This window comes from Carcharodon carcharias, chromosome 3 (genome assembly GCF_017639515.1).
Source record: "Carcharodon carcharias isolate sCarCar2 chromosome 3, sCarCar2.pri, whole genome shotgun sequence".
Lineage (NCBI taxonomy): Eukaryota > Metazoa > Chordata > Chondrichthyes > Lamniformes > Lamnidae > Carcharodon > Carcharodon carcharias.
Window position 1 is genome coordinate 211,640,909 of NC_054469.1, and position 14,222 is coordinate 211,655,130.

The following is a 14,222-nucleotide window of genomic DNA, read 5'->3' on the forward strand; positions in this document are numbered from 1 at the left end:
ATCTGAAATGAACTGCAATGAAGCATGGTGGAAGCAGATTGTATAGTAACTTTCAAAAGGCAATCTGCTTAAAAAGAAAAAAATTGCAAGGCTACAGGGAAAGAGTGGGGCACTATGACTAACAGGATAATATTTTCAAAGAGCTGGCACAGGCAAAGTAGACCAAATGGCCTCATTTGTACCATTTAGTTTTATGATACTGCTGTCATCAATGGTTAGAAAATGCTACATTGATATCAGAATTGAGAGGTTATACTGCAGGAAAGATTGAACAGGCTGGGGCTCTTTTCTCTAGAAAAAAAGCAGAGATGACCCGAGAGAGGTCATGAAATTTATGAAAGGATTTGATCAGGAAAATGTAGAGCAAAATCAGAACAAGGGACAATAAACATGAGACAGTCACCAATAAAACTAACAGGGAATTTAGGAGAACCTTCCTTACCCAGTGAGCCATTAGAATTTGCCACCACAAATACTTGTTGAGACAAATAGCATAGATGCATTCGAAGGAAAGCTAGAGGAGCACATGAGTGAGAAAGGAATGGAAGGGTATGTTAATGGGGCTAGATGAAGAAGGGTGGGAGGAGGCTCACGTGGAATAGAAACACTGGCATGGACCTGTTGAGCTGAATGGCCTGCTTCTGTTCTGTACATGCCTTGAAATGCTCTGCAATTGTTTTAAGCATACGCACTACATTGAGCAGAAAGTCTAAACCTAAAATAAAGTAACACTGATTACTATTAGCCATTTTTATTACTATTTGTAATCTTTCACATCATTCAAGGACCATACTGTGCTTTCAACAAGCTTTTACAATTACAGTACCTGAGTAATTTTCTCTGTCTCTTGGAAAGCATGCTTCGCGAAGTGTTCTGCCAAATTGTTGAAGGTGTGATGTGCCAAGTACTCACAGTTGCTGAGAACAATCAATAGTTTTTGTTCCTAATGGATTTAAAATACAAGTGTTTAAACTATTAACCAGTATCAGCTATTGCTGTACCTTGACTTACAATGCTCTATACCCTCCTAACTCAAAACTGCTGTTTTTCTTCAGTGTTCATTATGCACAAGGCCTGAGTGCAAGAAAGTTCACTGACATATGAAGACTCAGGGCCACAATTTCCCTGCCTGCTGCCAGAAAAGTGTGTTACAGGTGGAGCCACAATTATTTTGCTCTGCTGTATTTGAAATTTGCAAGTGTTTATAATGTGAAAAACCAGCACTACAATGGCCAAGACAAACATTTAGTTCAGTAAGTGTGAGGTAAATTTAAAAGGTTGCATAAAATAAAAGTTAAAGAATCTACCCCATGCACCTTTTCACTTCATCCTTCAGCTCATCCCGTTCCTTAACAAAAAAACGTTTTTCCTTCCTTTCAGATATTAAGGATCACAAGCTCCAACAAACTCAGGTGTACCAAATTTCTCCCAGATCTTTCACTTCCCTCTGACTCCATCCCTTCATCCAATCTCACCTCTTGCCATGCATTAAAAATACCCTCTGATACTGATAAACCTGCCCTTAGCAAACGACACAGCTATATCCCCTTACGTCCTCACTTCAATGTTGTACTGAGCTCAAAATTGATTGAACTCTTGATGCCTTTGCCCCCATGCCCACTTCTTGGTGAGGAGTCCTCCCTGCACTCAGTAGGCCCTCCTACCCAACTCCAATATTCTCATCCAGCTGGAGCCCTCCCACAGACCTCTTAACCTCTCTTGATCTTATCATTGAGAACTTCTACCATGTCACTGGCTGTCTTAATTTCTCTGCTCCCTTCCCTCACTCTTACCTGTCTCCTTCTGAACTTGCTGCATTCTGTTCTCTCTGGTCTAACCCTAGCATTGTTATCAAACTTGCTGACAAGGGTGATCTCTACCTAGCAGAGGCAAAACAACAACTGTCCAACATTCCCTTCTATCTCCCTTTGGACCATGAACCCATCAGTAAACATCAAGCAATTGTTTCGAGGACTGCCACTGACCTCATCTCTTCTGGAGATCGTCCCTCCATTGCCTCAAACCGCATAGCTCCCTGACCCTGGATAGCCCGTTTCAACCTCCTTCCAAAGATCCACAAACAGGACTGCTTTGGTAGATCTATCCTTTCAGCTTGTTTCTGCTTCACTGAACTGATTTCTTCCTATCTCAACTCTACTTTTTTCTCTTTTTGTCCAGTTTCTCCCCACCTATATCTGTGGCTCTTCTGATGTCCTGCGCCACTTTAACAGTTTCCAATTTCCAGACCCTTCTTCATCGATTTCCAAGTTCTCTACACCTCCATCCCCCACCAGGACAGTTTGAGGGCTGTCCGCTTATTCCTTGAATGCGGGCCCAATCAACTTCCATCCACCACCACCATTGCCTGACTGAACTTGTTCTCACATTGAACAACTTCTCATCTCACTTCCTCTAAATAAAAAGTTTTGCTGTGGGTCCACATGTGTCCTGGCTATGCCTACTTTTTCAGGGGATGTGTGGAACCCTTGTTCCAGTCCTACTCACATCCCATCCCTCAATCCTTTTTCTGATATATTGATGATTATATCGGTGCCATTTCCTGCTCACACACAACCTGGAAAACTTTGATTAACTTTGCTTCACATTTTCATCCTTTTCTCACCTTCACCGGGTCCATCTCTGACTCATGTGTCTCCATTTCTGGAGATAGGCTAACAACACTAACTCCCACAGCTACCACTTTACATTTCCTCACACCCTGTTTCATTCTACTCAATTCCATTCTCTCAGTTTCTCCAACTCCAATGCACCTGTTCTTATGATGTAACTTTCCACACCAGCGCTTCTGATATGTTTTCCTCTTTCCTCAACCGAAGAGTCTCCTTCACTGTGTTTGATAAGGTTCTCGACTGTGCCTGACCCATTTCCTGCACTTCTGCTCTCACCTCTATTTCTTCCTCCCAGAACCATGATAGGGTTTCCCCTTGTCCTCATCTTCCACCCCACCGACCTCTGTATTCAACAGAGCATCCTCTCTCCATTTCCACCACCTCCAGTGTAATGCCGCCATCAAACACATCTAACCCTCCCTGCCCTTTCCGCATTCTGAAGGGACCATTCCCTCCGCGGCATCCTGGTCCACTCCTTAATCACCCCCAACAACCCACCCCCTTTCTATACCACCTTTCCATGCAAGCGCAGGAGATGTAATGTCAGCCCTCTCACCTCCTCTCTCCTTACCATCCAAGATCCTAAACACTCCCTCCAGGGTAAACAGCAATTTACACGTAGCTCTTTCAATTTAGCATACTGTATTCACTGCTCACAATGCAGTCTGCTTGGGAGCCCAAATGCAAATTGGGTGACTGCTTTGCAGAACACCTCCATTCAGTCTACAAGCATGACCCTGGGCTTCCAATAGTGTGCTATTTTATTTCTCCACCATACTCTCACACTGACCAACTCTGTCCTTGGCCTTCTGCAGTGTTTCAATGAAGTTCAACGGAAGCTCGATGAGCAGCACCTCATCATTCGAAATCGGCACTTTACAGCCTTCTGGCAGTTTCAAATCAGAACTGAACTAGGTCTCACTAGATATCTGACTATACTAGGTTTGCCCCAGTGCATTTTCGACTCAAATTGGTGTATAGAAAATTTCTAACGCAAAAAGATTTTACTTTCTTTAAATAATTAATTATGCAATTATGTGTAACATATACATACAAAAGCAGAAACAACGTTATTTAAAACAAGAATACATAAACAAAGAATGGGATGAAGGCCACTTAACTAAAATGATTACGTAAGTGAACAAATGTCAGAGGAAGCTTTTTCATGCATATGATTGACGATCCCACTTGTTTATTGATGGGCAGTGAATGAATGAAGAAGAAAGCAATAGTAACCTATTGGAAATGCTTTTCAATCTTTAAATCATTCACATTGCTACTTTAAAAGAAATGACTTTAATTTGAAAACATTACCTGCTACTAGCACTGCAATTTCTAGCAGTTCTTATGCTAAAATATGATTATTAAATTATAAGGTAATAACTGATTTGTTAGTTCTCTGCCATGTTCTAGCAGAAGTACTCACCCAAATGTGCAAAACCAATAGGATATAAGCAATCTTAACAACTTTACATTCATCTGCCAAACAGAATAGCTCAAACGCACAACAAATGGATTAAAATTTTCTCAGAGCACAAAAATGATTTTATGCAAGTTATCAGTTAATAGCTATTGATCTGGCAGACTTTAGTCTGAAACAGGGTAGGACTCCTAAGTTTCTGAAGTATTTCCTATTAAGGAAGGAACTCTGGGTGCTGAACTATTACTTAATAATACATCAGTTTACCTCTCCCCACCAGACTCAAATCAGTTTAGATTATCCCTTGAATTTCCCAAACAAAGAGTGATCCAAATTCCTTGTAGCATCAAAATACTGAAAAGTATAAAAAAAGCTAAATAAATAGGATTGATAACAGCTGCACATATTTTCACAAATAAACCTAGTGCACTACTTACTGCGGTTGGATTGAAGCTTTCATGCATGCTTCCAAGCAAGTCTGGGGATGAAATGTCCACAGAAAGGCTAGAAAGAGAAGAAACACTTTTGATCCTTTATAATAAAAAAACTTTTTTAGTAAAGAAAATTGCATTTCCCTGTTTAATTGCAGCTATGTGGATGCCAGAATTTGCTGTCAGCTTTACACAATAATAATCGAGAGTATTAAACAAGCTCGCTTCTTGACAACTGCTCGAGCATCTCTAGTTTTAATTCCTCCAGTCAAAGTATGGAATAGTGACATAGAAACTTGGTTTAATGTTTAACTGGAGGAAAGTGCATGTCATATAAGCAGACTGATGAGACAGAGGAGGAGTCCAGAGAGATGAGTGGAAGGTGGAGCTCGGTGTCATCAGCATAAACGCAAAGCTAATCTTATGTCTTTGGATAATGTAATGGGGAAGCATATAGAGGAAGAGACCAATCGAACCCCAAAAGGCAACTGTGAGGGTGGGAAGAGAGCCATTGCTGGAGATGCTCTGGCAACAATTAGATATGTACAAGTGGAACCAAGTGAGGATAGCACCACTCAGCAGGATAATAGAAGAAAGCTCCTGGAGGATAATGGCAAAATATTGTGGAGGTTGTAAATCTGACATAACAACAGAAAATGCTGGGAAAACTCAGCAGATCTGGCAGCATCTGTGGAGAGGGAAACAAAGTTAACGTTTCAAGTCCATTTGACTCTTCTTCAGAGCTAAAGAGAAGAAACATGATGGATTTTATACTGTTTAAGATTGGGGTGGAGCAGGTGGAATAAGATAGAAGGTCAGGGGTAGGTGACAGCTAAGGAGAGATTGACAAAGGTATCATGAACACAAGGCAAAGAGAGTGTTAATGGTAATGGTAAAGGGTAAAGGAGGTGTTGATTGTTGCATAAAGGTAAAATAGCAGAAGGTGTTAATAGCAGAAAGCGGACAGCACTCTGTGAAAACAAAATATAAAAACAAGTGACATGGCCCTGTGTGGGGAGAGGGGTTTTGGGGAAAAAATATTAATATAAACGTACAAATAAAAGAATAAAATAAAAATTATAAATAACCAAACAAAAATAAATAAAAACTGGATTTAAAAAGTGGTCAAGATGAAGGACAGAGTTCATGGTCTGCAGTTGTTGAACTCATTGTTAAGTCCAGAAAGCTGTAAGGTACTGTTCCACCAGTTTTTGTTGGGTTTCACTAGAACACTGCAGGTTAAGGACAGACACATGGGCATGAGGGCAGGATGGTGTGTTGAAATGGCAAACGACAGGAAGCTCTGGGTCATGCTTGCGAATTGAGTGAAGGTGTTCCGCAAAGCAGTCACCCAGTCTGCATTTAGTCTCCCCAGTGTAGAGGCGGCCGCATTGGCAACAGCGAAAACTGCAGGCCAAAATGAAGGAGGTGCAAGTGAAGTGCTGTTTCACCTTAAAGGAGTGTTTGGGGTCTTGGGCAGTGAGATAAAGGGGCAGGAGTTGGGACGAGGTAAAGGGGCAGGAGTTGCACCTTCTGTGATTGCTTGGGAAGGTGCCGTGCGAAGGGGATGAGGAGTTGGGGGCGACGGAGGAGTGGACGTGGACCAGGGTGTCACGGAGGGAACAGTCCCTACGGAATGCTGACTTGCAAGGCGAGGTGGGGGGGGGGGGGGGGGGGGGGGGGGCTTTGAAGGGAAAATGTGTTTGGTGGTGGCATCATGCTGGAGTTGGCAGAAATGGATGATTCTTTGAATAAGGAGGCTGGTGGGATGAACAGTGGGGACAAGAGGATCATGGTTCTGGGCGAGAGAGGAAGGGGTGAGGGCAGGGGTGTGGGAGATGGGTCAGACACAGTTGAGAGCCCTGTCAACCACAGTGGGATGGGTGGGGGGGGCCTCATTTAAGGAAAAAGGAAGACAGTCAGAAGCACTGTTTGGAAGGTGGCATCATTGGAATGGATGCAATGGAGGAGGAGGAACAGAGAGAATGGGATGGAGTCCTTACCAGAAGCAGGGCGTGAGGAGCTGTAGTTGAGGTGGCTGTGGGATTCGGTGGGTTTGTAGTGAATATTGGTGGAGAGTCTGTCACCAGAAATGGAGGCAGAGAGGTCAAGGAAGCGAAGGGAAGTGTTGGAGATAGTCAATGTGAAGGCAGGAGAGGGGTGGAAATTGGAAACAAAAATCAATACATTTTTCCAGATCCAGACGAGAGCGTGAAGCGACACCAATACAGTCATCAATGTACCAAAAGGAGAGTTGTGGGAGGGGGCCTGAGGAGGACTGGCACAAGAAATATTCCATATACCCCACAAAAAGACAGGCCTAACTGGGGCCCATGCAGATACCCATAGCAACACTTTTCATTTAGAGGAAGAGACACAAGTTAAATGAGTAATTGTTCAGTGAGAGAACAGGTTCAGCCAGGCAGAGGAGAGTGGTGATGGATGGGGGTTGTTCGGGCCTCTGTTCAGTGAAGAAGCAGAGCACTCAGACTAACCTGGTGGGAACGGCAGTGTAGGGTGATTGGACGTCCATGGTGAAGAGGCAGCACTTAGGGCCAGGAAATTGTTGATATGACGTTGGGCATCAGGGGAATCACGAATGTAGGTGGGAAGAGACTGGACAAGGGGAGAGAGAATGGAGTCAAGATAGGAAGAAATGAGTTCCGTGCGGCAGGAACAGGCCGATATGATGGATCTCCTGGGGGAGTCTTGCTTGTGGATTTTGGAAAGGAGGTAGAAGCGGGCTGTGCAGCGTTGGGAGGCTATGAGGTTGGATGCTGTGGAGCGAAGATCTCCAGAGGAGAGATGGTTAGCGACGGTCCTGTAAACAATGGCTTGATGTTCAGTGGTAGGGTCATGGTTCAGGGGGAGGTAGGAAGAAGTGTCTGAGAGTTGGAGCTCAGCCTCTGCAAGGTAGAGGTCTTTACGCCGGACAACCACAGCACCACCCTTGTCAGCAGGTTTGATAACAAAGTCATACTCTAGTCTGGATCTGGAAAAATTTATCGATTTCGCTTCCAATTTCCACCACTCCCTCACCTTCACATGGACTATTGTAATAGTTAGGAGTTTAGTGCAGTTATAATACAGAATCAAAGTATTTGAATGTACTTTTTGCATTAGGTTGAACTTCTGTTAGTGGATGTTTAGTTTTGGAACTATACAATCCCTTTTGACTTTTATCACTTGTGACTGCGCCAACTGAATGTGTTGAGAGTATTTTACCAATCCCATCTTGTAAATATCAATGATTGCTATCCACTTACGTTACACACGCTTTGTATAGATTTTTAAGTGCTGCCCACTGTGTAATCCTCTGCATTAGTTTGACATTGCTTTGTTTAAAGTTATAAATAACTTTGCAATCTGTTTTCACAAGTAAAATTGCAATTCCAAACAAAACAGCCACAGCAAAACATACCACTCAGCAAGACGCCTCCAAAAAGCAGTCATTAAAAGTGACTGATCTAATCAACAACCTACACAGATGCAGTAACTCTTTCGAGTACAAACCCGTTTCCATCTGTTTCAGATGAAGTTACATTGTTTCATAGTTTGCCATTGTGAGATTTGAACTCTTGATCTTGGGGTTACAAACCCAGTACTTAATTAGGAATTCACATTAAATAAGAAAAACCTGAGACAATGAGCTAATCATGCTTCCTATCCTGGAAGAATGGACATCAGGAGGTGACCATGCACAGTACATGCGTCACCTAGCCAATCAGAATTTAATCATGCACTGCCTGGGCTAGAGTTCAGGGATACCACTGGTCAGGCTGTGATTGTGATTTGGAAAGGGTTAATAAGGCCTGCTTTTCAGTGGTACCGTGTGCAGAAAGCAGAAAGAAGACAGAAGAATTTTGGGAGAGACAGCGCCCCAGCCAACCGAGGACCGGTATTCCATGGTGAATCGGCTAAGTCCACTGCCTTGTTAAGTGTTACTTCCGTTGTACCTGCTTTGGTTACTTAATAAATTTGTGAACCTTGTCTAAACACACTCATGCCTGGAGTGGTTTCATTTTTGGTCTGACTCTGAGTCTTACAATTAATGTCAAATTGGATTTCAGAATCCTATAATTGGCCCCTGAACAAGGACTTGACTAATACGTGAGTGTTTAGGCAAGACTTACGAACATTGGAACTTTGTTCAACCAGTTATACTTCCTGCAGGGATAACCTTTAGAGGGGTGGCAGATGAAACTGACCCAGTGGAGTCCCTTAAAAGTAGAAGTAATGTCGCGAAAGGATAAGAAAAGTCTCTCTGGGAGACATTTGAGAATAAAAAAATGTATTAAATGTAACATGGATTATGTCCATACTTTGTTAGAAGAGTGTGTGCCGAAACGCAACAAGATTTATTTTAAGGAAATAGTATCGTTTATCCAGGAGCAGGTCCTGGCGGGCAATGGAAATCGGACAAAGTCCTTAACCTCGTCACATATGCAGCATCATTTTGTGCTCAGCGTGATGATGATATTAAAACTCAGTCAGAACAGTTACAGGAATAGTAGATGCAGTTAGACGTTTTACATAACCAGTTAGCAGCCTCGACAGCATCCCTGCAACAGCAGGTATTAAATGCTCTGCAGACTGGCACAGCACAGCATAAACTAGAGGTAGCTGAGGAACACATTGCTGCTCTGTCACAAGAGAACGAAGTAAAACAGAATGTAGAAGATGCGCGTGGCACGCTGCGATAGGAGTTAGCTAGATTACACAGGGAAGCTGACCATGGCCTCTGTCAGGAAGAAATCAGGGGACCCCAGACCATGTTGGGAAAACAGCAAGCTGTAGGAGCTGCCTTCACTATGAGTGATTAGTGTTGTACCCCAAGCTTCGGTTGGGCTGACAGAAAGGTACCATGGTGAAGGGTTTCCGGTAACCCCTACTGTTACTAGAGCACAGTCTACAGTGGCTGGAGAGGGGCAAAGAGGAATCAGTATTACAAACACCAGAGAGATGCATCCTCTCGATTATTCAGAGTTAAAAGCCCTGAGCGATCAATTAGGCCCTATTAATTCTACTGACTGCCCTCTTCAATTTGCACAATGGCTGTACCTGATGCTAGGGGAATCCTGGGGAGTGACACGTTGAGGGAAGCAGGAATTATTATTGATTATACTCAAAATTGTTTATAAGAACATAAGAACTATGAGCAGGAGTAGGTAATTCAGCCCCTCGAGCCTGTGCCGCCATTCAATACAATCATGGTTGATCTCATTCCGGCCTCAACTCCAATTTCCCGCCCTCTCCCCAAACCTTTCCACCCGTTATTAATTAAAAATCTGTCTATCTCCTCCTTAAATTTATTCAGCGTCCCAGCATCCACTGCACTCTGAGGTAGTGAATTCCACAGATTCACGATCCTTTGAGAAAAGTAATTCCTCCTCATCTCTAACTTAAATCTATCACCCCGTCGCCGAAAACTATGGCCTCTCGTTCTAGAGTACCCCACAAGGGGAAACATCCCCTCCACATCTACTTTGTCTATCCCCTTTAGTATCTTAAATACCTCAATTAGATCTCCTCTCATCCTTCTAAACTCCCTTTGTAATCTAGCTAACTCCTATCGCAGCATGCCACACACATCTTCTACGTTCTGTATAGGCCTAAGCTGATAAAGAGACAAAAACTGTGCACAATACTCCAGATGCGGTCTCACCAATGCCTTGTACAGTTGCAACAACATCTCCCTATTTTTATACTCTATTCCTTTAGCAATAAATGCCAAAATTTCATTTGCCTTCCTTATTACCTGCTGTATCTGCCTACTAGCTTTCAGCGATTTATGCATGAGGACACCCAGGTCCCTCTGCACTGAAGCATTCTGAACTTTCTCTCCATTTAAAGAATTAGTCGCCTTTTTATTCTTCCGACCAAAATGGATAACCTCACACTTATCCACGTTAAACTCCATCTGCCAAATTTTGGTCCATTCACCTAACCTGTCCATATCCATTTGTAAATTTCTTATTTCTTCATTGCAACTTACTTTCGCACGCATTTTGGTATCATCTGCAAATTTAGCTACAGCAGCTTCTATCCCTGAATCCAAGTCATTAATATAGATTATAAATAGTTGGGGCCCAAGGACCAAACCCTGTGGCACCCCACTAGTTATAGCTTGCCATCCAGGAAAAGACCCATTCATCCCGACTCTCTGCTTTCTGTTGGTTAGCCAATCCTCTATCCAAGCTTATACATTACCCCTAACTCCGTGTGATCTTATCTTGTGTATTAATCTTTTGTGTGGCGCCTTATCAAAGGCCTTCTGGAAGTCCAGATATACTACATCTACAGGATCCCATTATCCACTTTGCTTGTCACATTTCCAAAGAACTCTAGCAAATTAGTCAAACATGATTTACTCTTCATAAAGCCATGCTGACTCTGATGGATTGCATTTTGGCTTTCCAAATACCACTTCCTTAATAATGGATTCCAAAAATTTCCCAACGACAGACATTAAACTAACTAGTCTATAGTTTCCTACTTTCTGTCTCCCCCCCACCCTTTTTTTTGAATAAGGGCGTTATATTAGCATTTTTCCAATCCACTGGAATCTTTCCAGAATCCAGGGAATTTTGGAATATTATAGCCAATGCATCCACTATCTCCACTGCCACTTCTTTTAAAGCCCTGAGATGTGGGCCATCAGGTCCTGGGGACTTGTCACCCTTTGATCCCAATAGTTTGCTCAGTACTTTTTCTCTAGGTGATATGGCTATCATCTTTAGAAAAGGGTGTAGTCCAGATTTTGGATGTTCATTCAGTTTCCGCAGTTAAAAAGGTTGAGACACTGCCTCTCCTTGATCATTCCCTACCAGGATTAAAAACAGTTATCCAACAGAATACTGAAGTTTTTATGATCTCTAAGCATGATGGTGGATGATTAGGTACTGAAGTTCAAATTAATGGGGACCCACATAGGCCTTGTAAACAGTATCCTCTCTCACAGGAAAGTGCCCCTTGCCTACGGATAGTCATTGCCTCATTAATTCAACAAGGGGTTTTAAGAACAGGATTTCAGGATCTTTTACGTCCAACTCCCCTATATGGCCCATTCGGAAGCTGGATGTTTCTTGGCGAATCGCTATTGATTATAGGGCCCTTAATATGATAACATCCAAACAAAGTCCCAGAGTCAGTCAGGACCCTTCCTTACTATCAGCTATTCCACCTTACGCCACTATCTTTTCCACACTTGACATTGCTAATGGTTTTTGGAGCATTCCAGTAACAAAAGATGATCGGAATATGTTTGCTTTTATGTTTGAAGGTCAAGGATATACTTGTGTCCCGCAAGGATTTCATAATTCTCCCACTATATTCCATCAATATATGGTACGAATGATTAAAGTTTTCTCTAAGCCAGAAGCAGTCTTGCAGTACATAGATGATTTATTATTGGCTACTTAGAAAGTGGAAGAACATATTACGCTTTTAAAGGAACTTTTGGGCTTATTAAAGAAAGCAGAACTGAAAGTGAATCCTAAAAAGGCTCAGTTGGTACAGGAGGGAATTACATTTGTCATGAAACTATAATAATTTTCATAATATTAATGTGATTTATTATAAAGCTAGGTTAACAGTAGGGTTTAGATTACTTTCTCTGTGTGTATGTGTGTGTGGTGGGTTTAATTGAATTGCAGACAGCTAGCTACTCTGGAGCTTTTGAGTTATCAGATGGGAAGCTAGGTTTGAAATGCTAAATAGATAAACATGACCGAAGTTTTAGAATGTGAGGTGTGAGGAACATTTGCATTTTTAGAAAAACCAGAGCAGTTTGAATTTCAAAGAAATGATTAGATGTTACACTTAGCCATGTGAAGCTAGGTCAAACAGTGTGTTTATTTTTCCCAAAGGTTGCTGATAATGAGTACTATGGAAGATTTATACTGTGGAAAAAATAAAGTTGCAAAGACATATAGGAACAATGGAATTTACGTTAAAAAGGGAGAAACATATATAAAGGAGATGAGGTTATGTGTAAGGAGGAAGGAATTCTAAGCTCTAACACAAATGTAAACAGACTCCAGCCTTTATGCATCAAGTCACTGTCTACAGGAACCAAAGCTAAGAAAACTTACTGTGAATATCACTGTCCAGGGTACTGAGTGCTTTGCCGGAGTCTGTTGAAATTTATTTTGTTTTACTGTTGCCTTAACAGAGGTGTAACTGGGAGTCAGGTCAATTATGGGAGTTAGGAGTTATTATAGTGGTAATTTGTACACCCATGTGTGTGCTTAAAATCTTTTCTACTATTAATAAACGTTTAATTTAGTTTTGTAAAAAACCTCAGACTCGGTGGACTTATTACTACTGAATTCAAGGCATGCATCTCAAAATAAAAACACAAATTGTAAAACAGTTGGGGTAGCTGTTTCAAGTTTCCTTCTGGGATTTGAGCAGCTCAGCATGTAGCATCTGCTGCGCTATAACACATTTCTAGGTGTTAAGATTTCAGCCATCGGGCTCACAAATGATCAGTAGGCAATAGCCACAATACAAAGACTACTTTTCGCAGTATCTAAAACAGCATTACAATCCTTTTTGGGTCTAGTGGGGTATCAGTGAAACTTTATTCCTAATTTTGCGGAGATGGCTAAACCTTTGTATGACCTGTTGAAAGGGGAACAAGGGAGAAACATCCAACCCACCTGGGGAGAAGAACAGACACAAGCTGGGGAGAACTTGAAAAGAGCTACTATGCAAGCTGCAGCACTGATGTCAGCAGATCCAGAACAGCCATTTCACCTGGAGGTAGGCTCCACTGCATCTAGTCTAACAGCTGTTTTAAGCCAACAAAGGTGAAACTCGCTAAGGCCGATTGCATATGCCTCATGGCTCTTGCAGGGGCAGAGAATACTTACACAGCCTGAGAGTGATATCTTTTAACTACTTTTTGGGCAATTAGGCACTTCACTTATGTGACCGGCTTGCAAAAGATTATTCCCGTTACCCCGCACACGCCACTTAACCTCGTGAGACCAGGAGGTATGAAAGTGTCTTCTCAGTAAATTAGTAAATGGATACTGGAACAGCTACAATGTGATTTAGATTTTACCCCCAAACAGACAACACTTCTACCTCTAATGTTAGCATATGATGGGACTCCTCATCAGTGTCCATTACCGCCTTTAGAGATGGAACCGAGTCTGATAGAACAGGGTCCTATTTCCGAAGGCCGAGACATTTAGGTTGACGGATCAGTATAACATGTTGATGCGGTAGCGAGAACACAATGTGCATACGTGGGTGTGGTAAATCCTGATTAGTCTATGGGATTCCCAATTCCTGCCCACTCAGCACAACAAGCAGGGTCAATTGCAGTTATCCTTGCCGTTCACTATAATTCATCAGATCCAACCGACATCTGGTTTGACAGTGGAGACGTATGTATGTCGTCCTAAGGTTGCCACTACATCACAAGAAAGGGTACTGCTCATCGGATGGTAAAGCCTTATTGCATGCAAAGTTATTACACACACTCTGGAATGTGCTCAAACAACGGAAAGCTCCCTGTCACATGGGTCAGGTGTCAAGGTATTTGAAAGATTCCTCATCACACACACACAAGGTAACAACCAAGTTGACAAGTTAGCTGAAGAAGCAGCCATGGAAGGTCTCAGCCTTTCAGGGTGGGTTCCATCTAATCCAACCATAGAGATTGCGGCTGTGTTGGAAGCTAACATTTCTGAGTGACAGGATTTATATCCTCCTTACAGCAGAGTCAAA

The 14,222-nt window shown here is 42.3% G+C and overlaps 1 protein-coding gene across 1 annotated transcript in view; it reads right to left on the reverse strand.

The window, feature by feature from the left end:
- exoc2 (exocyst complex component 2) overlaps window positions 1-14,222 on the reverse strand; it is a 304,799-nt gene that overhangs the window by 85,962 nt on the left and 204,615 nt on the right. Inside the window, exons 21-22 of the mRNA XM_041184538.1 lie at window positions 4,488-4,554; window positions 827-943 (exon numbers count right to left, since the gene is read on the reverse strand). Coding sequence (XP_041040472.1) covers window positions 827-943; window positions 4,488-4,554 — 184 coding nt within the window. The remainder of the gene's footprint in view (window positions 1-826; window positions 944-4,487; window positions 4,555-14,222) is intronic.